The sequence below is a fragment of the Anser anser genome (assembly GCF_964211835.1).
Source record: "Anser anser genome assembly, chromosome: 5".
NCBI lineage: Eukaryota > Metazoa > Chordata > Aves > Anseriformes > Anatidae > Anser > Anser anser.
The window spans coordinates 3,381,856-3,409,674 of record NC_139725.1 but is presented as its reverse complement, the minus strand read 5'-3'; the positions used below and the strand labels follow the sequence as shown (position 1 = coordinate 3,409,674).

At 40.5% G+C, this 27,819-nt stretch overlaps 4 protein-coding genes across 5 annotated transcripts in view; 2 read left to right on the top strand and 2 right to left on the bottom strand.

The window, feature by feature from the left end:
• Positions 1–50: 50 nt before the first annotated feature.
• Positions 51–11,399, bottom strand: TMEM41B (transmembrane protein 41B). Of its 2 annotated transcripts, none has more exons than XM_083840016.1 (7): positions 11,173–11,399; positions 9,732–9,849; positions 8,470–8,598; positions 6,885–6,978; positions 5,962–6,066; positions 3,794–3,932; positions 51–2,967 (listed from the first exon to the last, which is right to left on the bottom strand). In XM_083840016.1, exons 1-7 carry the CDS (start codon positions 11,252–11,254, stop codon positions 2,798–2,800), a joined length of 837 nt encoding a protein of 278 aa, XP_083696142.1. In that variant the 5' UTR covers positions 11,255–11,399; the 3' UTR covers positions 51–2,797. The 2 variants fall into 2 exon arrangements, with proteins under 2 accessions (XP_083696142.1, XP_083696143.1); XM_083840017.1 differs by having other exon boundaries at positions 10,590–11,374.
• Positions 11,253–23,150, top strand: LOC310901130 (uncharacterized protein; the record flags this gene model as incomplete). The annotated part of the gene is made up of 5 exons (XM_083840255.1): positions 11,253–11,279; positions 11,374–11,829; positions 12,494–12,557; positions 21,649–21,690; positions 22,805–23,150. 5 exons carry the CDS (start codon positions 11,253–11,255, stop codon positions 22,822–22,824), a joined length of 609 nt encoding a protein of 202 aa, XP_083696381.1. The 3' UTR covers positions 22,825–23,150.
• LOC310901129 (uncharacterized protein) lies at positions 12,379–27,678 on the bottom strand (the record flags this gene model as incomplete). The annotated part of the gene is made up of 3 exons (XM_083840254.1): positions 12,379–22,522; positions 25,859–26,073; positions 27,117–27,678. The coding sequence occupies 2 exons, from the start codon at positions 27,676–27,678 to the stop codon at positions 26,003–26,005; spliced, it is 633 nt and encodes a 210-aa protein (XP_083696380.1). The 3' UTR covers positions 12,379–22,522; positions 25,859–26,002.
• The window catches only part of IPO7 (importin 7), a 33,688-nt gene continuing 33,436 nt past the window's right edge, over positions 27,568–27,819 (top strand). The window contains exon 1 of the mRNA XM_083839946.1: positions 27,568–27,819. Coding sequence (XP_083696072.1) covers positions 27,736–27,819 — 84 coding nt within the window. The 5' untranslated portion in view covers positions 27,568–27,735.

The window sequence follows — 27,819 nt, the reverse complement described above, 5'->3', positions numbered from 1 at the left end:
TAACTAGATGTTCTGAAATAAAGGTACAAACAGAACAAATCTCACCCACAGATGATCATCAGTTCAGTTTAATTTTTATAGTCATTAAAAAAATACCACTTCAGAACTCATCATAACCGAATCAAAAATTAGGCTTAGGAGGAAGTTCGGCATACTTCATTGTACTCAAAATACAACGTTTCACATTTCGTATAATAGCTTTACTATGAAATGGCAAGAGGCATTTATTAATGGTGTCATGCAGGTATCGTTTACAAAAAGTTCTAGAAGATAACCAGGTCACCTAACAGCTTTTTTTTTTTTTGTAGTTAAACTATACCTTCCTGATTTCCAAGTGTGCTTCATGGTAGACACTGCTTTTCTAGCAGAAATGTACGGCTATCTCTTGGAGCACTGGCTGGATTCCCATAAAAAGCAAGCTACCGTCTTATTCCACAGCACAGCACTTTTTGCTTTTCCACAAGACCTTCTTTATACTTTAAAACCCTCAGAAGTAGTCCTCATGGGATAAGGAATTGCCTGAGGCCATTGACAGCTGAAGATAAAAATGGAAGGGATAAGTTAAAAAATGCTAACTTGCTGCAAAAGGAAATAACCTTATTTTCAACCTTTTTAAGGTTTTTAAGGCTTTTAGCCACTGTGATGGGAACTTAGTCTACAGCTGAAACAGGTTTTTCAGTATCATAGCCTGATCCCATCTACATAGTGAAATATAACTCAGTGAAAGTGCCAAGTGACAGCATGATTCATATGAAATTGAAATGGAGTTCACTCCTTCTTTAGTGTCAAGGTTCCACCAAAACATTGGTTTTGTACAATGTAGAAGGAATTTTACAACAGCATGTTATTGACCAAAGATAGAGATTATTTTTGAGACAAGCCACTGGGTAATAATAAGTATATAACTTATTCTGAGTTAATCTACATGGAAAATTAACTATGCAGAAGAATAGGCTGTAAACCTACAGCTATTTCACACTCAATATTCCAGTGGACACTCAGCTCACAATAGCTACCACTTACTATGGAGCAAATCCTCTAGGTAGATGAGCACTGAGATTAGAATTGCAGCAATGAAAAGTCACTATTCAGGTTTTAATGCCAATAAAGTACACTTTTAGACTCAAATCTAAATAGAAAACATTCCCTAAATGTAAATGCTTACAATAAATTTGTAAACAGAAGTGAAATGAGTTCCTTTACCTACATAAAAATACCATTTACTGTGTAACCCAGACTTAAATAAAAGACCAAAATAGTTCATCGATAATATTTACTATATATTTACATGTAATACTGCAATAAACTGGAGTCAATTAACATTATGTTACAAAAAAGAACAAAACTTTTTAGAAGGTACCAGTACCTTTCACATTATCACATTCATGGAACTGTTCTCTTACATCTCAAATGATCTACCATGATGAGTTAACATGGGGATATAGACAAGTAAACCCTTGAACTGGAGCATATGCTAACATGTCAGTTCCCATTTCAGCAAGGTGCTTCAGGAGCATAAAATTAAAGCCTATAAGCAGCACTAGTTTCAGTAGGATAAACTTAAACATGCACCCAAATTCCTTGCTGATCAGGACCTCTTTTTATGGGACTCCACTGACAGTAATACAGACTACAACAGTTATAACTGTACAAGGGCAGGTATCACATACCTCATTTATTGGCTATATATAAGCAGGCTTTTACTTAAAGGTGAATCATAGCTGGTTGTCCATTGCCAGTTACTGACTTACCAGAAAATTGAATCATCCCTTTAATTTTAGATACATTCACATAAACTTCTGTTGCATGATGCTTTGAACAGTATTTGGATTCAGTTCTTTTGCAAGAAGTGCACCAATTAATGTACCTGACACTTCTTCTAGCCAATCAAGCTGCAATGAAAAATTGTATACTCTTTGCATATTGCTTTAGAAATTTTTATAGTACACTGAAGTTATACGTTTTTAAATCGCTCCAGAAATTAAAGTTTTATATATGATCACTTTCTTAAATTCACAGGGTAAATGTATGCAAGTAAAATATTGGCAAAATAATCAACATAAAAAAATAATAGAATTTCAACATCAGCTAGCCACAATAAGAAGTCTAACCTGCTCTACCAGAGCAAACTTTTACAGAATAAGTTAGAATGATCTGACACTTTGCCTTTGTTAATCCAGTTAGTAAAGCAGATGTAGGTTCAAGTATTTAAGTCCACACAACAGTAATAGAAGTAAACAATCAAGATGAGTGTATTTTTGTAGTTAAAGTACTACTCAGAAAACAAATTCGCTTCTGAATGAGCACCGTTATTATATTATGCTATAATTTTGGAACCCCAAAAGACAAGAAAGACTGTTGATGAGAATTGTGCTCAGACCAGATCCCATGCAAGTCTACAGAGATGTACAGTATGTTACAGAAATCAGACTGAAAAAATAAGGGTTGTTTTTTTTTTGCAAGTATTAGAAAGCATTATTTGTAGTTTATGTCTATGTTACATTTTTTGCTCTGCATATAATCAAAGCAAAACATAACATCTGTGTTTTCACTTGCCTCATCCCGAGGGCCGCACATACACCCCAGAGCAAAACACTGATGATTTGGTTATAAAACTACGTAGTACATTTCTGAACACAGTTCCTTCAGTTGCAGGTCACGTGTTCATTTAACAACATTCTTACCCATTACAAGCCTCCCCTTTAATTGCTTAAGATCCAATAGAAAAGCAAATATACAAACATCAGAAGTGCCAATCCTGAGATGAAACATGGGAAGTCCTGGTCCAGTTTGATCCTTATTCAAACTTCTGTTTCAGTTTCTTCTGGAAGAGAGCTGGTAGGATGGAGAGGATGGCTAGAATCATGAGAACAAAAACAGAGTTCCAGGAAACAGCTTCCCCTGCTGTTGTAAGTTGGTATAGTGTTGTTCCTGCCTTAATGGCTACAAAAGATGGCGGTGCCACACCTGGAGGGGGTAGTAGAAGGGTAGAACAAGAAATTTAAGAAAAAGCAATTTCTTAGTGTAAACAAAACCAAGAAAATTCCTAACTCAGTTGTCCAGCTCTTAACACCAAAGCCTCAGAATTTGTTGCTTGTATTTTCTTTTTAAGACACAGGTACAGATACAAAATTCGAAAACAAAATCCCATTATCAGAACTGTTTATGCTACTTTTAATGCTGCTTAATACTAATACAAGCACAGGAAACTAAAAAAACCTCTGTGATCTAGGTTGTGCAGATAGCAAGTTGTCTCTACAAACTGATTTTATTTAGGTTCGTAACAGAAGCTTATACATTGTCTCCTAAACCAATTAAAAATATTTGCAAAAATAACCAAAATACAAGGTTAAGACGTTTAGCACTACAGTAGTTATGAATTCACTCCTAGGAAGATATATTGTAATAAAATGGATGGGAAGAGGAGGAACAATCCTTCAGATCAAAGTCACATGTTCTCGCATGACTATGCTGAACTCAAAATAGAAGTCTATAGTAGTTCACAGAAGTATAACCATGGAGTGGAGCAACAGAAGTTACTTGTAAAGTGTTCATACAAGGTATGTTTCCTTATAGCCTGTGTTACCACTCTTCCAGTGCATCATAATAATCCTGCAGACTGAAGTCTTTTAATGCTAAAAGCTGGACACATCAAAAAAAGTACAGACAATACTCTTGTGTAATCTTTCAGCTGTCCAGTAGGTGGTGATCACCACTGGACAGCGCATAAAGAAAAGCAAATAATGCCACTTCTGGCTACCCCAAACCACAGTTCACTATTCAGAATTCTTACCTAGAAAGGTGCCAATGAAAAATACTTTTAATGGCACATTTATTACAGGAGATGTTATATTGATGAACCAATTTGGAAGAAATGGTGTTATTCTCAAAAATATTATGTAGTTAATGAGGTGTTCTCTGTGTCGTTCAACCTGTGCAAAAAAAAAAGTCAGTAAAACCCCTGCCTTCAAAATAAGCAATGATTTTACTACAAGAGATTCGTGAGGTTTTTTTTTAAATCCATCTTTTGTAGAAATTTAAAAGTTGCAAACAAATCAATTAAATGATGACTCAAGGAAGAGAAGAAGAGTCATCAATGAATCACTGTTACATAGCATTGAAGTTAGTCTGGAAATACCAGCCTATGGTAGAGCACTAATACGACTCAATCAGGTAACAAGTAGGCCTGCTGCTATGCTGAACTAACCCTAGCATTAGCTCCGTCACCTCTAACTGTAGTCCAGCCAACACTACCAGCTTGTCATCCTATTCCTAAAGCTATCAAACATGAAACACAGCTATATTCGTAGCTTGGAATCTTACCCTGGTCATGGCTCTGAAGTTCATCAGGAAGCTACTGCCAACACAGTCTTAAAACCTATCTGCACCTACTTTGTAATGTCTAGCATAAACATCATAAAGGAGCAGCCACATTAGTCCAAACTTGATTTGCAGTCAATTATATTCTCAAGTCTAGCTCAGCTCCTTACACTACAATATCAAAGCCTCTTCTGCTCCCACACTGGCTTTAGAACACTAGCCCTTTCAAACATCCATAACCTCAAAGCAAGTTTTAAGGGTAGCAGAGCATCCCACCATCTCTGCTCTATCCTAGCATGCCTTCACAAAGTCTAAGCCTAAACATGGCCACATGGCCCCAGACAGTTGAAACTAAACCACACCTGATTGTAAATCCATCTAAAATCAGGTGCAGCAACTTACCCTAGACACAACCCTGTTTCTTCCACAGCTTGAATTGCATTATTGCAGTCAGTCCTGCTATTGTTCAGCAATACTTCGGTTCTGGTGTTTGGTCTTATTTTTTTTTTAATTAAATCATAATGAAGGACTAATGCTTAATCAACGATTAATTCTGCATATGTCTCAAAGTGCCAAAATGGTATAGTCTACCTAACCTGGAAACAGTGAGATATGAACCACACATGCAATTATGTAATTTTAAAGTCACATAGCCAGTTCTGCCAGTGGAAATAGTTACTATTTCCCACTTAGGGAATAGTCTGAAGATTATACTGTGCTTCTAATACTTATTTGGTACAAGACTCAAAACACTGTTTAATGAAATTGACTGTGTAGGTTGCAGCTCTGCATCTTAGTGAGGAACAAGTCTAAATATTTTTGAATCAAAAAAATCTTGAACGGAGAACAGAGCAGTAAGTTATGGTTCATACTTGCCAAAAAGATCTGTTTGAAAATGGTTAAGAGCGTCAAACAAAAAACAAGGGGTCAAATACTGATCATGCTAGGATTTTGTGTAGCAAAATCTGAAGTTTAATCAGATAATTAGCTTACCAAATTTCTGTTATCAGATACTGTCTCTTGACCTAAAGGAAATTGAGCTTGTACAAAAATCAAGCAGCTTGTACGGGATACTTCTCTATATACCACAAAAATGATGAATTTCAAAAATTGGTAGAAAGTTACCATGTAAGCATATAGTAAGAACACAAAGAGACCCTTTAAACCAGGACGAAAGCAATACCCTTTTTGTATGAAGGGATATGCTGCTACTGCTCTTAAACACTAAAGTGACAAACTTAGGAATTACCCTAACCACAATAAAAAAAAAAAATTTTTACAATCACATCTACAACTATATATTTTCCACCCTACTGAAAAAAAACAAAAGAGGTTTCATTAGTTCTGATGCTCAGGGAGCTATTACTTCAAATCAAAACTAGATGGGCTTCCTACTGCCATTAGCTAAACCAGAGGAGTTATCAGTGACAAACTCTTGCTAGTTGAAGAGAGCTTCCTCACAGGAAATAGCACAATCAGGAACAGTCTATCGTTTAAAAACATTCAAAAAGTAACTACACACTATCAGAAAGGACTCAGAATCCTTCCTTTGTGACTAGATTTATGAGCACAATCCCCCCTAGTTTTCCATCCTATTCCACTATATATTTTCTATAAATTTCAACTTCTTTAGAAACTTACCTGTTCTGACCACTTAACTGCTTTTTCTGTTAAGTATTTGTATACAACAGGCCGTCCCACTAAGTATGAAAGCATATAGCAGAACGAAGCTCCAAGTCCTGAGCACTGAAAAAGCAGAAAAACACTAATTAATATTAGCCTTATATCCCTACAATTACACTGACTGGATAGAGGCTGCTTCTGTGCAGTCCTCCATTAAAGAGGAAGAACTTCCTGTACCCATTCCTTAAAAACTTTGTCGACACTAACCGGTTCCTTTACTTCCAAAGCATTTAGATCAATATTAACACAAAGTAGACAATGTTGATTACTTGTCAGTTAACAGTGAGAGTCTCTGCACTTTTAAGATTCTGAACAGTGAAACCTTTGCAAATAAGAGGCACAATGACATTTGAAAAATTCAAACTTGAAAAATCATCACCTTAGCCCTCTATACCTACTGAATTATCTAGTCCTTAAGTACTAAAGCTCACTATGACTGCATCTTTTGAAGTTTCTTGATAACATACACTTCGAAAGTTAAGCTTCTCAAGTATGTAAACCATTTTAAAAAAGGATGTGTTTTGCAGCGCACTAGAATGCATTACTTATGTTCCAAGATTAATATCAGGTTCTGATGGATGCTGAACAAGTCTGAAGTGAAGGCAACTCTCCAGCTGACTAACACCCAGATGCCTCCATTTTTAAGAAAACTTGGAAAACAGTTTAGTTGTTTGGACCATCATCCACAAAACTCACTGTAGCGTTGGATAACACCCTTCTCACAACACAGTTGAATGAGAACTCATTTATTCCTTGGAGAATAAAGCATTCCCTTATTTCACTCAGCCTGTGATCATTTCAAACAGAAAGCTGTTTAAATGTTTGGTTCTGTTCCAAATGAATAAAAATACATGCCTTCACCAATTATTTTCCATACTTACCAGACAAACAAGAAATAACGCCAGTGGAAAGGGATAAAGAAACCCTGACAGGATACTGAGAAATATAGACCCAGGGATAGCAAATGTTTGCAAGCTGGATGCATCTTCGTTAAAGAAGTTTTTTTGTTTGTTTGTTTGTTTTTGTTTTTTTTTTAAAGCTACCCAGTTTTTAATCTAATAAGCAGTCAGCATACGTAATACAATTTGGAAAAGCATAAACAAATAGGCATGGCCTCAAAAGATCTTTACATCAAAATACTTGTGCAGAGTAGCACAAACAGCCCAAGCACAGAGAAACAAGGGGTAGATACATTGTTGACAGATATAAAAATAAGTCACTAATTAAAAGATGTATTATGTTTTCCCTTCATCTCTGTGCTACCTTTGACATTGTAGCTTTATGGCATTACAGGAAATACAGTTCTTATCTGACACTTAACTAGAAATAAGCAGACTTCAGTCACTCTGAAAAGTTCACAGAAACCTCTAGTGATTATGAATTTCATGGAACTGATTGAAATACTAAAAAGCCAAACAATCATCCTTTATATCAAGTTCATTACAGAAAACAGAGCTTTTTGCAAGCGCCAAGGTTCTAAGATAACTATACAATACTTGTCAAGTAATCAGTCTGCTGCTGAGACAGTAAATGTCATCATATCAGCTGATGCAGTAGTTCAATAAAAATGCCGATTCTGTTCTACTTCGTTTATATATTAACTAACATTTTAGCTTTCTTCAAATATAATCTATCATTTGTGAACTACTCTTGTGAGAATATGCTAAAAGATAATTACTAATGGCACTTTCAGCATTAATTTTTCTCTGGGTTTTGAGAACCCTACTGCATTAAACAATGAAATAGACCTCCTATAACTTTCAAAAGGCTGAAAAGCTTTATTAACCTGTTAAGTGTTCCAGTTAAGAGTGTTTAATGATTAACACATTCAGCACTCAAGGAAAAAAAAGTTAACATAGAACACAGGCAGCCTTTGTGTCTCCCTAGGCATAAAGTACTTCAAAAGCCTAGCTCTCTAAAATACAAGAGGGTTTTTTTTTTTTTTTTTTTGAAAATGGGCACTGCAGAGATGAAAGAAGGCTTAAAATGTTTTCCTTGAGAAATGATGTAAGGACTTCCATAAGTGACTTATAAAACACTTTTAGATGTCTCAGGAAGACTATTGTGATAGTTTGTTTTCCTTTAGAATCAGCAGTCATTTTTATCTGGGAATTTAGTTTGCACTTAACTATCGTAATGCTAAAATAAGTCTAATATGGACATTAAAATATTGTCCACAGTAGATAGTAGCTGAAGCTGCAAGACAATCTTAGACAACATTTACTACTATGTAGGCATGCAATTCAATTTCTCTGTACTTAGTCCTTCCTTACAATCCAAAAAAGCATACTGAAACATTTCAACAACAAAAAACTTTTCTTAAGTTCTAAAACACGTATCTTATAAACACACCTTGGTATCTTACCCCTCTCCATCCCAGATCAATAAATTATTACGTTTGCATTTTTCTTTTCTTTTTCATAGAAAAGAAGTCAGCAAAGGCTTCTCATATCAGAAAAAGGATACAAAACATACGTGGCAAAGTAAGCTACTAATACTTGAACATAAAATGTGTCCTTATATTTAGACAGGACTTTTCCTAAGGCTTTTGCATCATCCATGTCTCTAGGAACCTTTATACATTTTCCTTCTTCTCTGCAAAAAGAAGAGAAAGCATGGTAGGAGATGTAAATAAACAGTACAGTAAAATTAATTGCTGAATATACAGATAATTAGATACACTAGATCACTGAACTACAACGTCTGCAAACAAACCACATCACTATTTTGTGGTAAAATTCTAAGACAAACCTTGGTAATATTTATACTTCTTTGAAATAGAAAAATCCTCAATTTTAGATATTAGCAAGCTATTTTTTTTTCCTATTCATTACAATAACCAGCCTCATTTCTAGGATTTTTTCTTCATCTCAAGTTAAGATCAAAAAGAAACAATTACTCAAACCAAACCTTTGGCAACTGAACAACAGCCAACGTTTCAACCAAAACTAACTGTAACTGCCTTATGCTAGGGTCACAACATTCAAAGTGCAGCAACACTTCAAATGCAGTGGAGTTTCACCTCACAGACATACAAAGCTTTAAGAGCAAAATCTTATGTCACACCTTAATCTGGTGCAACCCTGGGCAGCACAGTTGAGTGTCCTCTCTTCCTCTGTATCAGACTTAGTGACTGGACAGTTGCAAACTGAACTTGTTGAGCAAGTTAATCACACAGAAAATTTATTACTAAAAGAAAAAAAGAAAGTTGTAAGACAAGCAGGCTTGCATCTTGTCAAACTATTTATGTTCCCAACATGAGTACTAGGTGCAACAAAAAGAAGAAAGAGTACACGAACCTTGAGTATGAAGGAAGAAGGACGTCGCCTTTTTATGGCGGCCTGCAGTTACAGTGGTGCACAAGGAATTTTAAAACAAACCTAGCCCTAACCAAGCATGCTTTGGCTCTCAACTGAGGATGGTTAAGAACATAGCTACCATTGCTAAGGTGACAACAGGTAACTTTTTAAGACGTGAGAACTCAACTGTGCAACAGAAACCCTAGGTCAAGCACAACTTCAGTGTTTAAACAGATCCTACTAGTTAGTATGCATTTCAGTAATACCTTTTGTGTTGTGACATTTGAGATTATACACTCAAAACAGCTTTTCCTCTTTAAATAAGGTTACATCTATAATTAACTTACATCAGTTCAAAAATCACTTAACCCCACGTAGCCTCCTCTGCAAGTTGATATTGAATGAAAAGCAAACAAATTACATACTTACTCGCTAAGTTGTGGGAAATTTTTATATACCAGAAACATAAGAAAAGCAGCCGATGTGAAGATGGACACTAAAATAAGAAGAGACGTTCGAGCTGATCCACCTTCTGCCTGAGCTTTCCCTGAAATTAAACACAACCAAAATTAACAAAAACCCCAACAACTTATCAGAATTCAAGGTTACACTTTGAAGGAATGTTAAGGAAATCTCCACAGAGATCTCATCTTCCCACAAACGCTTTCAGTAACATACATAAAACACTGCTTACATTCCCTGAAGTCGTCCAAATAAATCTGAGGTTCTTACAATGGCAAACATCCCACAGAAATCGATTTCTGTGACTGCTAATAACTTAAGCCTTAGTTAGATAAATCGGCAGAGAACAAGTTACTGTAAAACAAATTAAGCCACACATTTTTAATTTTTGCCACGAAGTCTCCTGACAGTCAGTTAGGAGTTAGTAACTTTAAGTTAAGTCTTCAGTATATGCAACACAACTCCAAAACACGCTCATTAACAGTTTGTTTTGTCTGTTGTTTTCCTAAGAATGAACACCAGGCACAGCAACTAGCCAACTAGGTTAGAAACACTCATCAGGAGAAAACGTACAAGAACACATGCCCACAATAGCCTGGGATATAAAGATCACAGTTCTCAGACATACGAATTACACCTATTTTACACTCTAAAACACACATATCCAAGGTATCTTTTCTTAAGCTTATAATAGTCTAAGTTCTGGTGTAAAGAACATAACGTGAGTACAACAAACGACACAACTGCATTTTCGGCCTCTTCTATACTTCGTATTTTTGCCCATATGACCGTATCTATGTAATGCTCTGATCGGCATAGCAGTACCTGCCCATACAACGAGTTGTGCATAGAAGTAAGCAGTAAGATCGCTCTCTGCGCCCGCACTGGGCCGTGCACGTATGCGGGCACTGTCTCCTCAGGCACCGCCAGGCCGGCACCACCTCACGGCGCGCGGCTGCCGCCCGAAGCGCACGGGGCGGCGCTCCCATTCGCAGATGGCCGTGGCCTGACCGCCGTGCCACGGAGCGCGCTGAGCCCGGGGCACTGTTGCGAAACCCGGCGGAGGGATGACGAAACGCGGGGCGGCAGCGGGCCGGCGGCACGGAGCCGTGAGGCGGCCCTGAGCCTTACCGCGGCGGTGCCTCGGCGCCGGGGGCTTTAACACCGGCTTCTCCTCACGGGAGGGGGAAAAGAAGGACGAGGAAGCGAGCCGCAGCACGCCGCGCTCTGTGCTGCTCTCAGGGCCGGGGGTGCAGTGCAGCGCCCAGCCCGGCCGTGCCTGCCCCCGGCGGGGGCTGCAGCCCCGCCTCAGCCCCTCAGCGGCCCCTCCCGCCCGCCGGCTGCCTGCGGGGTCGGCCGCTGACAGCGGGAAGGACGAGGCGCCCCCGCGCCCCTCTCCCCCCGGCACCTTCTAGAAGCTGCCGCTGGTGCCTGGCGCTCTCCGCCGCCGCTCGGCAGGGCCCTCGCTCGACCGCCCTCCGCTGCGCCATGGCCCCGCGCCGCCCGCCGCCAACCGTGCCCCGCTCAGGCCGCGCCGAGACCCGACGCGGATGGGAGAGAAGCGGGGAGGCGGCCTCAGCGCCACGCAGCGCATGCGCCACTTCGCCAGGGGCGTGCGGCTGCACTCTGCTATGCGGGCGGGGCGGGGCGGGGCAATACGGTAGTGCCGCGCTGCCGCTCCGTGCGGGTGCGCGCGGTAACGTGGGTAAATACGGTAGGGGCGGTGGGGAGCTCCGGCCCCGCCCGCGACGGCAGCGGCGCGAGAGGAGCCCGCGGGCGGCCGTTGGGCTGCGGGGGGAGCCGCGCAGCGGGGGCTGCGAGGGGCGGGGGGACGCGGAGCGGCGTCATTCGGCAGCCAGGGTTGACGCGAGGCGGTTGGCGCCTCTCCTTTGGAGAAGAGGGCTGGCTGGCTGACATCCCCCCAACTGCGGGAGGCTGGCGGCCGGCAGCCGGCTTCACACCGAAGCCGGACTCTGGCCCCGAAGCACCTATTGCCTCACCCGGCCCTTTGGCAGCGGAGCGCCTCTTAACCTTTCAGCTCTCCGTGCCAGCCGCAGGCGTTGCAGTAAGCGTTCTCCGGAGAGAACACCGCGAAACTGCTCAGGCAGCACGCGTTGTGTAAGCTCTTGGGCAGGACTGTTGGCTGAGGGAGAGAGAGTGTGTCACCCTCTCTCCCCTTTCCAGATGTACTCGTAAATCTGTAGCCCTTCATCTGGGTCTTCTTCCTGGAAAGGAAGCTCTTGTGAGAGAACTAGGCATCGCTCAAAGATTTTAACTCCTGGCTGCCATCAACTTTATGCCGTATCTAAACCTATCTTGTAAACTTCCTTGTATAGGAAACAAATTAGTAATTTTATAGATCATAAGAAGTTCCTCACTGAGTTGAAATTCCTCAGTGAGGAACGTGCAGCTCAGGGTACAGCAGACCTGCAAAAAGGTTTTGCTTTGTTAACGTTTGTACAGAACACACTTGTAGAACAGTGTAAGTCACTACCAGCAGTTAATAGCCTAATATGCCATTACGCAAGTACAGGCCCTGCCAAATTCAGTGGGAGAAAATAATGCAAACCATAAATTGTCATCAGGTTCCAAACAAAGCTTGGAATCGTGATTAGATTCCACATGAATCTTTAATTTACTTGGATTTTCTTACATTTAGAATCTGTTTATTTCAAATTATTTCATTAAATCTTGTAAATCACTTTTAATATTTTTATTTGGTATTTCAGAAATGCTGGTGCCCGGAGGAGCCAGTCAGGACTATGGACTTGTTGCTGTGGACATTGGTTCCAGGTGACAGAATCCTTTGTTCTTCCAAACCATTACACTAGAATATTGTACATACTAGTGAGATGGGAATTGCTGACACCATAGCAGATAGCTGTTTCCCCATATTGTGTTTGTCATGTCTCTGTGATTATTCCATTGCTTCTGGGACTCCAGGTAAAGTGATCCAAATAGCAGGACTTCTTCCTTAGCTGGATGACTTCTGACATAATGTTAAATTGATATTAAGCTGAACAGTATTGGAAGTAAAATTATAAATCACATTTTCACTGTACAAAAAAATTTCTACCAAGTCATCCTGAAACAGAGGAGAAAAAGCTTGTACTGGAAGATTTAAATAAAATGCATACTACAGTTTAAAATCTGTAGAGCAGATTCTAAATGCTGCCAGGCTGGCCTTTATTTCCTTTTGGTACAATGGATTGTACCACAGGGCATGAATCAGTGTGGAATGGTGGTTGTTCAGTAATCACTCAGAGCCAAGGAGTCAGGCAGAGCCTGCTTCAGTAGATACCTGACTTCTCACTGATCTCTGGTTTGTACTGCATAGCCTCTGTTACCTAAATGCAGGTAACCTAACAACACAAATTAGGCAAACATCTGACTCTTGCTAAAGTCTCCTGTAGTCCCCACTATTCCAGACAGCACTGTAAGACACGCAACAAATGATTACAGCAATACAAATTCGCTCCGTGTCTCCCCTTCTATTCAGTACAAGTGCACAGCCTGCGGATGGTTCCCAAGGCACTGATTCTGCAGTAAGCTCCCAGCGCTACCCTATATAATTACAAATAGAGAAAAGAAGATAACTACTCAGCTCTGTGTTATGGAGCTCCAGCTCTCTGAATTGCTGCCAGTGTGAAATCTAAGGATTAATTAACTTAATCACTTTGAAGTTAAAATATACTACATACGTGATATTTGTTAACTAGATTATCAGAAGACTCTTAGACTGTCTGTTCTATGTTCTTTTTGGTTCCCCTCAGGGAATACTGCTGTTCAGAAAATTTTGTTTGTTTTATAAAACTTTGAAACTGTCAGTGGTATTTAGTATCTTCTGACCATTTAAACAGTCACCTCCAAAGACATCCATACCTTAGAAATATCAGCAGAACCTCTGTGTTCGCTCACAAGAAGAGTGACATGTCTGGGGAACGTCCCTTAGGACTCTGTAAATAAAATAACTCAGAACCTATATTTAAAAAGTTAATTTAAATTTGTTTACTGGAAAGAAAACTATGACTGAAAAATACCACCATAAGCTGTATTCTTAAGGGTTCAGAAGGGAAAGAGTTTTGGTAACTTGGAACTCAGTGAGTGATCAAGGAAACTTTCAACACATGGTTGACATCAGCTGTGCTGGAAACAGCTTCGTTCCACAGAGTACTGGGAATGATAACTGTGGACTGAAAATAGATTTACTCTCTTCATGTATAAAGTATCACCTATATATAATATATAACTTCATAAAGAGTCTAAAATCTCCTCTGTCTTTGGAGCTTCTTTCTAAATCCCTCCTGATAAGGAACATATACTGCACAATACATTGTTCGGCAGAGAAAGAATGATAGAAGTGCTCTGATCTCCAGTTAGATTTGCCCAGTGGCTTTGCCAGTGGGAGCAGCACTCTCTGTTCTTAGAGGCTATAGACAGAATTGTGCAATTATCTACAAGCTTTGTATGAATCAATTTTTGAAAAATATACCTTAAACACGGAATATAAGACTTCTTTCAGAATCACAGAATCATCTAGGTTGGAAGAGACCTCCAAGATCACCTAGTCCAACCTCTGACCTAACACTAACAAGACCTCCACTAAAGCATATCACTAAGGGCTACATCTAAATGTCTCTTAAAGACCTCCAGGCATGGTGACTCAACCACTTCCCTGGGCAGCCCATTCCAATGCCTAACAACCCTTTCAGTAAAGAAGTTCTTCCTAATATCCAACCTAAACCTCCCCTGGCACAACTTTCGCCCATTCCCCCTCGTCCTGTCACCAGGCATGTGGGAGAATAGACCAACCCCCACCTTGCTACAGCCTCCTTTAAGGTACCTATAGAGAGCAATGAGGTCTCCCCTGAGCCTCTTCTCCAGGCTGAACAACCCCAGCTCCCTCAGCCGCTCCTCGTAAGACTTGTTCTCCAGACCCCTCACCAGCTTCGTTGCCCTTCTCTGGACTCTCTCGAGCACCTCGATGTCCTTCTTGTAGGGAGGGGCCCAAAACTGAACACAGTACTCAAGGTGCGGCCTCACCAGAGCCGAGTACAGGGGGACAATCACGTCCCTAGCCCTGCTGGCCACACTGTTTGTTACGCAGGCCAGGATGCTGTTGGCCTTCTTGGCCACCTGAGCACACTGCTGGCTCATATTCAGCTGACTATCAACCAGTACTCCCAGGTCCTTCTCGGCCAGGCAGCTTTCCAACCACTCTTCTCCCAGCCTGTAGCGCTGCTTGGGGTTGTTACGCCCCAGATGCAGGACCCGGCACTTGGCCTTGTTGAACTTCATGCAGTTGACTTCAGCCCATCGGTCCAGCCTATCCAGATTCTCCTGCAGAGCCTTCCTTCCCTCGAGCAGACCGACACACGCACCTAACTTGGTGTCGTCTGCAAACTTACTGAGGGTGCACTCGATCCAGATGATCCATCCAGGTCATCGATAAAGATATTAAAGAGAACTGGCCCCAGTACTGAGCCCTGGGGGACTCCACTAGTGACTGGCCTCCAGCTGGATTTAACAATCATATCTGAACCAAAAGGAAAAATGCTTTTCTGACCTGCTGGAAAGAACCAAAATACATTTGACAATCGCTAGAGTGGTAACTAAGTGGTCAGCTATATGAAGTCACTTCCTTCTGTGGGTGGTTGGATGGAACATTTTATTTTTATCAAATTGAAAGAGCTGTCTTCCCACAGCACAAAAAAACTTGTATTTGCTTCTTTTTAGATTCACGCCTGGATAGACTGATGGAGCACGTGTCACATGGCTGAATCATTGACACTGCCAATGCTTTGTAGACTGAGTCATGCTGATTTTCAGCAAGGGGAACGAGGAAGAGAGACTGAGAGTGATCCTACTCCTGAGAGCTTTTGGCTGAAAACTAAGAGTTTAAACTTCAGAATAATGTAGCTGACTTTGCTTTAAATAGAACAGGGAGCTACTTTGCTGGCATCTCAGAGAGGCAGTAGCAAAATGAAGCTGCAACAACCTGAAAGGCAGAAGACCTCAGAGCTTGCGTCAGTGCCTGAGACCATTCCCAGGGCAAAGCCGGAAGTTTCCGAGCACTCACTACATTGTCTCTGGAGGGCTTTAGGCCTGGTATGGCTCAGTGATGGTGCTGAGTTGTCTGTCAGCTTGGGGGTGGGGGGTGGGGGGTTGGTTGCTGAGGTGACTGATTTCCCAAATACAAAACTGGCTTGGAAGCAAGAGGGGAAAGTGAAAATCCAACAGGAATCCCAATCAAGAGAAAGTAGGTAGCTTGAACCAGTTTAGACGGGAGGGTGGCCAGAGGCCCTGCTCTTGGAGCACAGATGTGCAAAGAAGCACCTGACAGTCATTCTGAGATAGCTACAGGAGATCTGTAGTATAGCAGTAAATACGCACAATACCCAGAAATGTGGGATATGATTGCCTATTCAAAAGTTTCGAAAAAATCTATATCAGCAGATCTAATTTATGTCAACAAAAATGTAAATTAAGATGTAAATTTAAGACCTCTGCCTACCTTAACAAAGATTTACAGCCCTATGAAACCTATACCTGGGATGAAAATGTTAACCACGCTGTAATTCCCCAAGTCATGCATATGCTCTTATTGTTTTACAGGAAGGTCCTTCCTCAGCTTAATTTATATCACTTGGGAAGGAAATCAAGATAACAAAACTGTGTATACAATTGTGCTGATGTAACAAATAGACAAATCCTAAGTACACATGGTCTTTTTACCACCTTTCACTGATTTGTTTAAAGATATTATAAAAATAATTTATGAACATTATTCCAAGAAGTTGACTTTAATGTAATTAAAGCACATCTAACTTCATTTATCTATATGGATGCAGTGTTCATATATAAACTAGTTTTAACAGAGTTAAGTATTTGTAAAGGAGTCCACTTTTCCTCAGTTCTCTTAACTATGGTTTTGCAGGAGTACAATAAAAAATGCTTGGAGTACTGTGTAGATTAAGCAGTATCTATCAGAAATTAAACCTCTGATATTTATGTGATCATGATTATATCCAAATTACACTTTAAATCAAATAAACCCTTTGCATGGAATGGGGTTTGTGTATTTTGATGAGCTTATACCTCATATTTTTGTTAGTTATAGTAAAAACCTTGAGGATGTAACTGGTGAATAAGCATCTGCATGGAAGGCAAGTTAGGATAGAATGTGCTGATAAAAGTGAATAGAAAAATGTCACCAAGTGAGATGCATAGAAATAAGCACTTATTTGTAGTTGGTTGTGCTGGTTGTGTGCATGAAGGATTAGAAATATCTTGGCACCAGAGCACGTGTCACCAATATCTTGGCACCAGAGCCACAGGTAATGAAAGCTTTAGTTTGTAAAAGTCAGTGCTCAAGGACAAAAGATGAAAACCAAATTAAACAGCAAGCGAGAGCCAACTTAAAAGAATTAGATTGTTTTGAGTCTGAACTCGGGAATCATAACCATTTGGATTGTTTTCTCTCCTGGTAGTTTCTTTATACGAAGGTATGTTTGTTAACTCCTATTGTACGTTTTATGTACATACTGTATCTATGTACATACAAATGTACAAAATACACCTTTTAAGTCAGACAATTTCCATTTTTAGTAGTGTGTATGTATCTTATTGCTGCTCAATTAATTAGAAACAGTAAAATAGATAGCTATGATGTTTCTATTCCAAAAGTTAAAAATAAAGGCCAGATTCTCCTTTCTGATGCAGCTTTTGCTCCTCTTAAATAGTTCAGAGATCACCTTAAATAGCTTGCTACATTTTTTTCCCCACCACATTCTCCAATGGTGTATATGAAACAGGGAAAGAAGCTTTTCTGGTTAGTCTGCTCATATCCTGTAGTCGAATTCTCCTGATCTGGCCTGTAAGGCTCTTCCAGTAACTAATTATTCATTATGACTGGGCTGATAACCACACAACAGTGAACGAATGCATAACTATTTGCAACCACACACAGAGTTAGTTTTTAAGAAATATATACCAGGTCATCATTAAACCAGTATTCCGCAACAGAAAATAATTAAAATTCAGGGCAACATCAAAGGGGCAGAATGTCAAAATCGAAACATTTTAGAAAAGCTGCTAACATTCTGAGAAATTAATTGCTATATGTGTTTTCCTATGGGAAATTATTAAATTAATTGAAAAAGCTATAATATGACTGATAATACTTACTATCATGATAAATGAGCATCACAGAGTCAGTTGTTAATCAGAATTAGAGATTAAATGGGGATGGGCTCATAAGTATAGACTGTTTTCACCTAAGGCAGTTCTTTGAAAGAAACCTCTTCATTTTAATCTTGAACATTATGCACCCAGTCCTAGACACGTTTCCTGTTGAATGGCTTGGCTGAACGCAGAAAGTCAGATCTACAAATGTCTGTGATGAGGAAATTCACACGCTTTTTCTACCGCACACAACAGTAGGTCCTTTTTGCCCATACACAGACAACAGAATTAGCTTTTAGGCCCACTTCCCTCAACAGAATTGGCTAAAACCAATGACTGCAGAAAATAAATGTCAGATGCTTGTATAAAACTTACTATTAATTAATATTATTTAAGAATTTCTGAATAAGCAAGGCTAGTAGAGAAAAAAATGAATGCATAGGAAGGTTGATAAGGGGTTTTATAAGAACTAAAAAAAGCTGGTATGTTATTATTCTGTAGTAATCCTTATTGTAGCTGAACCAGCATGTTTGCCTTTTATGTAGAATTACTTGCTGTACTGGTGATACAATTTAATGCAAATACTTTAATAAGCTTTCAGCTTGATTTAGCTGTAGCAATTCCTTATTTTATCATGTCACCCCAGCAGAAATATGAATCCAAATTCATTTCACATTCTGAAGAAATTTTCACATGCATTTCACATTCTGGTCAGGAAAGGCCAGGGGTTGAACAGCAGAATCCTGGCCAGCTGGAACCAAGGTGTATGAGGAGTGCTCAAGGAGGAAGCTGACATAGCTCTTATTATCCCGAGAACATGATGGTGGCCTGCATGCACCATTCACATGCCTTCAGAAAGTGAAATGAAGGGCAAGTTTTCCACTTTGTTACTTCATAAAACACATGGAAAAGTTATAGAGACTTGTGCAGCCAAAGACACGGGTACTGGCAATACAGTTCTTGTGTTTCCACACACACTCCCTACTTTGCTGTTGCAGCTACCGGAATTAGCATGCAGGAATCCTGAGGTGTGTTTGTCCCAAACGCCATGCTAACAGCTAATTTTAATCTAGCTGTGGGCTACCAAGATCCTGGAAGCCACTGGAGTATGAATTTCTGGGTCAGCTCTGTACTAAGCTAGCCTCAGGTAACGATAATACATCTGGGCTGCTGCTCATGCAGAAGCTAAGATAAAGCTATGTGTCCTTTGTGTTCGTATGTCACACGCAGATACCCAGCCACAGTATGCACGCACCCCAGCTCACCCACCTATTATTCCATATGCAGTTATTGGTGCAGCAATGGTGCCAGTCATCAAGATACGCATACACATGCCCACAGGTAGAGTATAAAGTTGAATTATAACATTTTCATCTCTAGTTTTAGCATCCGTCTTTTTTTAACAACTTACTTACAAAATAGGTTCTGTGTTTACCCTTCCTCAATAATATTAAGCCTTTTGGTAAAGAAGAAAATACTAGTACTTAAAACAATATAGCCCAACAGAAAACATACACATTCCATTTAGATATCGATACCAAATTGTAAAGACTTGCAAAGAATAAACACGATGAGTGACCTAAACAAAAGTGCTAATCAGTGATTCAACAATTTAGAAAAGATAATACCTAAAACACAAGCAAAAGAAGGAAATTAAAAGAAATTGGCCTTATAACTAAAAATTGTATTTTTAATACACTAAAATTCTGATACTTATCTTTGCTGTATCTAGGAAGTATACCTTTCATATATCTCCACACCTTTCAACCCCTATATTGTTGTGGGTTTTTTTCCTCCTTTTAACATAAGCAGCTATCAAAGGTTTAGGATCTTTAGAGCTATTTCTAATAGAAAATTTAGTGAAGGAGTAATGTGCTTCATGAAATCCTATTTATTTATAAAATACATATCAAAAGTTGTGCTTTGCTTAGTGTAGCAGGAATCAAATAGAAAGGGTAGTATGTTTCTTTTAGTACTTGTAGGTACTATTTCCAGCTTGTCTTCTGCTCACAAACTCTGTATCCAATCTTAGTTTTATTCCTAATCAGCTCTAAGTGCTTCCCTGCTGATCTCTGGATATTTCTTTGATGCCTTTTTATGCTTCCCCTCAAACACAGAACTCAACAAGCAGCAGTATCCTTTATTTGCAGTCCCACCCAAAGAAATGCACTTGGTCATGTAGTTCTGATTCTTCACCTGCCCTGCATGGGATCTGTGGTTTTAATGCAGTTCTGGTTAATTCAGCTGTATGTTCCACAAAGGAACAGAACTAGATTTACATATTTTTTTTTCTGCCTGAAAAGTTTCTATCTATCTGCTTCCTCTGCATTATGCAGAAATCTCATAACTGTAGTCTCCATTTACTTTACTTTTCTAGAAGAAAAAATGTTTATATATCGAATGGGGAAAGGAACAGAAAAAGTACCAGTGCTGATGATGATATCAGTGCTGCTGATGACATCAGTGCTGCTCACCATCTGTGGAAAACTGCATAGTCTGAATATCTACTGACAATTTAAGGTGCTTCAGAATACTGAGCTTCCAATGCACTGACCTGGCTTGTGGTGTCACCTCACAGTAGCATTAGGAATTGATGGTCAAGGCAGGCACACCTGGCTGCCTGGACTTGAGAAACTCTTCATGGGCAATTACATCTGCCACCAAGGAGCCATACTGGCATGCTTCGAAATACTGATGTGTTTTGGAGCGAACAGCCTAGAATTACACAGACCAGAATGAGTTAATATGCTGAATATTATGTTACTAGATTACTAAAATTATTAATGCGTGTATGTTGTTCTCTGCAAATGAAAAGCTTCTCCTAAGTGCTGAGAATTTATTCAGGGTGCATTTTTAATATAATAAAATCCTAGTCCTGTTTTACTCTACTCATTGTTACTTGATCAATTTTAATGGAATGAATATGATTATAAAGATTAAAATTTATCTAAACAGGACTAACTTGAACTCTGTCTTATTAAACAGGAAGGAATACACTTCGATAAATGTACATATAGCTTACATAAGCTTCAGTTGAACATATATTACTAACAGTACCACTAAAGTTATAGCTTAAATGTACTTTTTTACTCTTAGAGAACTGCAGATTTTTTTTGCCTGTCCCCTGGCTGAACATCTTTAGTTATTTCTGAGCAATTTCAGTTGATCGCTGTGCCTTAGATGTAAAAGCTGCAATAGTAAGATTATTTTCAAAATTAGCTTCCACTTGAACACTAATAAATCATAGATGAAAATCCCCTATCCTTAGATTTTCTAGAAATTTGTTTCCTCAAAATTTAAAGTCTGCATTACAATTCAACCTACAAGTGTCCATTTTAGGCACAATCATAAGAAGATTAGTTGAGCTTGGAGTCCTGCTTAAGGGACAGGAAGGAAAGGACATACTCGTTTTCTTGCAAAAATAAAATAAAACTAAGCACATAATGCCTTCAAAGAAAAAGCATTCCTGGAGAGCACTGTGATCACAGTCATTCTGAAGACCCATTATGTTGACGTGCAACAATTCTGTGATCTTCGGTATGTGTTCTCACTTCAAAATAACACAGTACAGTCCATTTAATGCATTTCTAACTTCTGTGGTTTTGGAACTGAATTAAAAACATGAAAGGAGCATAAACTGTTAGTGCCATCTTACCAGCTTTCATGGACAGTGGTTACTAACTCTTGTTCTTCTCCACAGGGAGAAGAACACAGATCCACAGATCCACCATTCTGCAGCTTTGTGAGTACGGCATTTTCCCTAGTGGCCATGAAATTCATTTTTTTTATCCAGAATTTACCATTCTCTGAGTCTGATGTTCCATTTTCTGTGTGTGTGCGCCATTGAGGCTTATTTGAAACTGCCTCTTGCTGTTTCATTTTCCTTGCATGAAGAAAAGGAAATTTTCTCTTGGGGGTAGAGTTAGAGAGCTGGAGGGGACTCCATCTTGCAATGAGGGGAAGCTAAAAGCAAAAATGCATATACAAATATAAAGGTACAGGCTGAAAATAGTGCATGAGGTAGGAGGAGATAAACTGCTGTAGCTATAGACACTTTCGTTCCATTGCCCCACTGCACAGAGCCTGATGTAGGTTCCGTCTGGGTTAGCTAGACTTCCACACTGTGGAAACTGAGCTTTTGGGTACAGAAACATCCACCTTGAAAGCAAACACCAAAATACCACAAATGTCCATGCAGTTTATGATCACATCATCTAGTCCAACATCCTGTACAGTACTGGCAATTCAAGTTTATTCACATACTTTTGATTAAAGCCCTAATCCCGTTGGTTTGACTGAAGTACAGCTTGTGTTTTTAGTAAAACATACCTTCCAGAATGGCATCCAGTCTCAGTCAGAAGACACTGAGAGATGGGATAATGATTACTGCCACAGGGAACTTGTTTCAGAGAGTCTCTTGTTTCATCCATTAGATACTTGATCCTATTGCATCTTTGTTCACTGAAGAGCTGTGCAATACATACAGCACTTTCTTCCTGAGGAGATACTGTCACTCTTTTCCCCACCTTGCTCCCCAGAGTCAACTGTTAAGAGTTCATGATGGAGTCCTGTACCTTTGAGGGAAATTTATTAAAAAAAAAAAAAGCCACTGTTAGAAGCCCGTTTTTTCTGAACTCAGAAGAATCAAATAAGGACTGAATCTTGTTTTCAGCCTCTGTCCCCCGGGAAACCTGTTTGAATATACGTTTTAACATCTGCTCAAGCCTTACCATCTGGATGGAGCGGGTGGGGGCAGATTGTTATTTGGGGAAGGTGCGGGGTGTAGTAATATTGAGCTCATGGCTACATAAAGGAGCTTAGTGTCTTCTTTACATCCACCCTGAACAAAACTTCAGTGAGTTTGCCTTGGGGGTGAAGCCAACACCCAGCTGCCTAAAGGAGATTGAAGGGAGCTGCGCAACCACACGAATGGCACGCCATGGCATTCTGCTCTCCCAGCTGGAGCTGACCTCGGAGCAGGGACTTTGGAAGGAACCTCCCTTACGCTGCCCACCACATCTCTGCTTTGTTTAATCATTACAGTAGTGACTGGCATACAGTAATTAAGACTCCTCAACTTTTGTCTTAAACCTAACTTTGACATTTCAAATATGTCTCTGTTTTCTTCAGCTCATATTATTTTAACGGGTATTTGATGTAATCCAGTTTGTAAATACTTAACAAATATAAATACTTGAACTACTCTCTGGCAACATAGCATCCATTGCTTCAGCACCAGAGGAATGGGTACATTGCTTCCCTACTCCCCTGTTTGAGACCTCTGCTTACAACTTGAAGATTGTTCTAAGTCTTTTGCCGTAATGTCCTGCTGGGAGCTCCCATCAACTTGTATGCTCACAGCATCACTGACAATACTTTCAGACATCAGAAACTTGCCTGCATTTTCTGTTTCTAAATGTATAACTTAACATTTGGCTACATCAAAATGCATCTTTGTTGTTCAGGTTACCAGCTTGTCCCATCCACATTGGATTGCTTTGCTGATCTCGTGGCATCCTCATAACGTGATCTGCTGTGATTTTATAGTTGTTTCAAAACAATTATGTTTTAAAGTATTAAATAGCAAAGAGTCAGCTAGTGGTACTAGTAGAAATTCAATAGAAACTGGTCCAATCACTTTTCACTTATCTCCTTTTTGAGAACTGTAAGTTAGCCTGTTCTCAATCCATTCCGTTTGTGCTCAAGGTTATAACCTAAGATGTTTTTAAGGAAACAGGTCTCTTAATTCTGCACCATTTTCTCAACAAACTAGAGAACTCCTCAATTAATCACCTTTGTTGATTTTACACCGAATCACATTATCATCAGTTTCTTTTTATAGCTTCATTTCTGAATCCTGTTGGAGCTTTTTATTTCATCACTAATACAAATAGTTATTTGCAAACTTTGCATATTGGCTCAGCATTTCTGTGCACACCTTTTCCTTCTTCTTATCATCTTTTGGAGCACAAGTAGCTCCAGGACAGCTTTGGGTGCTGGTGATCCATCCACTCACTCCGTGTCTAAATTTCCTTTGGATTTGGAGTACCAGGCAATATCTTCACATGCAAGTATTTTTTTCCAAATTGGTGTTGTGAATGCTGTTAATGCATTAATACACTGTATTTGTGTAGCTGGAGTCAATTTGGCTGCTGTCAGAGCACCCCTTTTGGCACAGAACAACGGAAAACAGCATTTAACAGTTACTACACTCCTTGGAATATGTAGATGGCAGGAAAATTTTTTGAAAAAAAAATAGATCTGTTGCAAGCACCCAGACTTGACAAGGCTCAAGAAAGATCTTTGATAGCTGTGCTCCCTGTACACACACATTTTTGGCATCTAACTTTTCATTTACTATAAATTGAATTGTACTCTAGAAAGGCATACAGGCCAACTGCTGCTCTGCAGCCAATTCCAAGGGAGTGTGCTACTTTATTAAAGCTGACAAATATCGTCTTTGTTATTGTTCCAGCTTTCTGAGGAAAATACACAACTGCTAAACCCAAACCAGTTTATGAGAGTATGTTTATATTCAGGAGTAATTGTAACTGATTTGTATCCGATGTTTGAGACCTGTACAATATCACATATGCCTTTTATGAGATAATTTGAGAAGCTCCATTCCCTCACAATGGTCTTTGGCTGTCCACAAGTATTCATACATGACAGAGAACATTATAATGCAGCTAATCTCTGCAGCATATATAACGATTTTTTTTGGGGGGTTCTGAGATCAAGAATTTGTTTTGCCTTGTCTGGCTAAGGGACAAATTTTTCTCTAATGTTAAGTCTTGTGATTTGAAATATGATTTAAAAATGAATTCTTATATCAGCTAAAAATCTAAAATATGTTGAATCTTGTAAGATATTTACTACTGCTTTGGTGGGATATTATACCCCTCCTGTGTCCACTGAACAGTTTTGTCTAAAGTCCTTACCAATTATTGTTCTCTATTGGCTACTTTTACATGTCTCTTTTGTCTGGCTAATACTGTACAAAGAAAATATCTCACAGAAGTAGGTGTATTTATCCAATCCCAATAAAATTTCAGTATTTAGGATGCCACAGCTCACCTGTTCCTCATACTTTGATGCCAGTTGTCATCTGTTAGGCTGTTCCACTCACACTTCTAGTATGTTTGTTTTCTTTGATCCTTACTGTTTCATCTCCCTCTTTAAAAGTAAGTTACCCATTGCAAATGGCATCAACAAATTGTTCAGATTTGCAATAAAATCCTTTTTAACCTCATGTATGTTTCTTCTTAGAGCTAGTGTCCAGTCTACCTGAAATGTCTAGCCTGGCTGAATCCTGTATTTATTAATTTCTGTGAGCCATTTATGAATTTAACCCTGTGGTGAGATTAGTTATTGCTATTATTTCTGGGCCAGCAGAGATACAAATGCAAACATTGTTGTGAAGGTAAACATTCCCTGGCATACACTATCTTATGTTTCAGAATACTCAGACTCTGGACAATTGCTTACATATTCTTCTGCATATTTCTTTTTTGGCCTCCACTTTTGTATACAAATGGCAACAGCTTTGGTGACAAGCTTCTGTAGCCACAGCACCTCTGTGGCTGTGGCTACTGCTGTGGCTACACTGTTGTGCTTCTTTTCCCTGCAGCGTTTTGCATCTGTATAACTGACAAAGAGTATTATGTATAACCAGCACCTCATGACCCCTTTGTCCTTTCAAGTTCTTATTTTTCTTTTTAGAGAAAACACATTCTGTCTCAAAATTTGTTGATCAGCTTAGTGTCTAAGTTCTCTCTGGTTAGAGGCATTATTGCTTTGCTCCTTTGATACAAAGAGCATTAAGATTTGATCTTGTTATCTGTGCTGTGACACAAAAGCACGGAAAATATTTTGTTGTAGCTCTTTGGATGATATTAAGTCTACAGTACCTTTGTTTACATTTTGGACAACATCCAGAAGAGGCATGTGACTGCAGATCTGGGCAGCATGTAGAAGAATACAGTAATGACATCATGTCCTGAAATGATGCTACATTGCCACTTGGGTCTGCTCAGTCTGTGTGTTTTCCAGGCTTACTTAGAAAGGCAGCCATTCATCGCTTCTTCACTGTTTGGTTTTAAAAATGAGGCACTAATTTTCATACCTGCAATAAATAAATAAATAAATAAATAAATAAATAAATAAATAAATAATCTATGTAGCGTAAATTGCAAAAGTTTCTAGCATTACATTAAAAAATACAGAAAATAAAAACATTAAACAGCAGTAAGAGAAACTGAGAGATATGGCTTTTATCCGGAAACAGTCATGGAAAAGCTACTGATTTGGAAATTTTATATATTAAAGCAACTCTGTTATGCTCTTTCATATTCTGAAAGACACTCTAGATAAACCTAATGGAGATTTTGCCATCTGAGATGGTACCGGTTGGCCTGCCTTAGGCCATTCCCTGGGACTGAGGCCAACTGGTAGAGGATGGCCTTTAAAATCAAGCTGGCTCCATGTAGGCTACATGTGGGGAACAGCCTGTGGCCCACGCTACCTCCGTGTATGGGAAACGCTTGCAGGACCACTAGCATAGTAGGGTGGCAACAGCAATCAAACTTTAATGTGGTATTTCCCAAAGCTCTTTAACTTAACCGGCAAAGAGATAGCATCCTTTATCAATTCACTATTTTGTATCACTTAATTTATATTGTTTGCCATATGTATCTGCATTTCTGCTTTTTCCTTTGATACTGTTTCTTTGATAATATGCCATCATTTTAGAATTGTCCCAGGATGGGCTGGTTGTGCAACTTTTTTTTTCTCGATTGAATTATTTGACTGCCCAATAAACTCCTCTCACAGAAATAACAAAACCATTTTCAAGTCTATCACTGAAAGTCACCTCCCAAAGAAGACAGGACACTGAATGACTCTCTATGCTACCAATTCAATTTTACAAATAGCTATGCAAACAACTTATTTACATAAACAGCGTTACTTATTTTATTGTGATTACCCATGTAAGTGAAATTACTTCGCTGCTTAAGTGCTTGTGGGGGAAGGCCCGCAGGAGTCCCTTAGAGAGGACCAATTTAGGCATCCTGCTTCCAGTCCTGTGGCAGGGTCAGCCCCTCCAGAGACCAGGGCCCCGCTCGCACTGGATGCCTGGCAACGTACGACACGTCTTCATCCCCTCACCGCGGCCTTTGCCTTGTCGATGAGCCCCGCGCCACACTGGACGTCCCCGAACGCCTACGAACTGCGTGCAGCCAGCGCGGCACAAAGCACGCGCCTGCCGAGGAGACCCGCGCCGCCTCCCTTCCTCACGAAGGAGGGCGCTGGCGGCGCCCCGCGAGCAGCCCGCCGGGCGCACCGGGCGGCCGCTGGGGCCCCGACAGCCGGCGGGCTCCCTTCGGCGCCCTGCCCCGGCAGGCGGCGCGGCCCAACTGCCGCCGCCACGCTGCCTGCGCGGCGCTGAGGCGGCGGGCCCGGCCTGCAGCCCCCGGCCCTGGTCCTCGCTCCCCTCAGCGGGCGCGGCGGCGCGGCTGCTTCCCTTGAAGGCGCCCCGGCGGCCGCCGCCCGGGTCCGGGCGCCGCGCGGCCGGGCGGACTACAGGTCCCGTGGCGCCCCGCGGCGCGGAGGCGGGGCGCGGGCGGCGGAAGGGGCGCCGCTGCGGGCGGCGGCGGGGGGCAGCTCTATCCGGGCCTTTGGCGCTCCCCTTCCTTTCGCGCCGGCGGCCGCTGCGAGGCGGCGGCTCCATGTGCGCACGGCGCGGCGCGGCCCCGGCTCCCGCCCTCCGCCTCCCGCCGCCGCCGCCATGGACCCCAGCACCATCATCGAGGCCCTGCGGGGCACCATGGACCCGGCGCTGCGGGAAGCCGCCGAGCGGCAGCTCAACGAG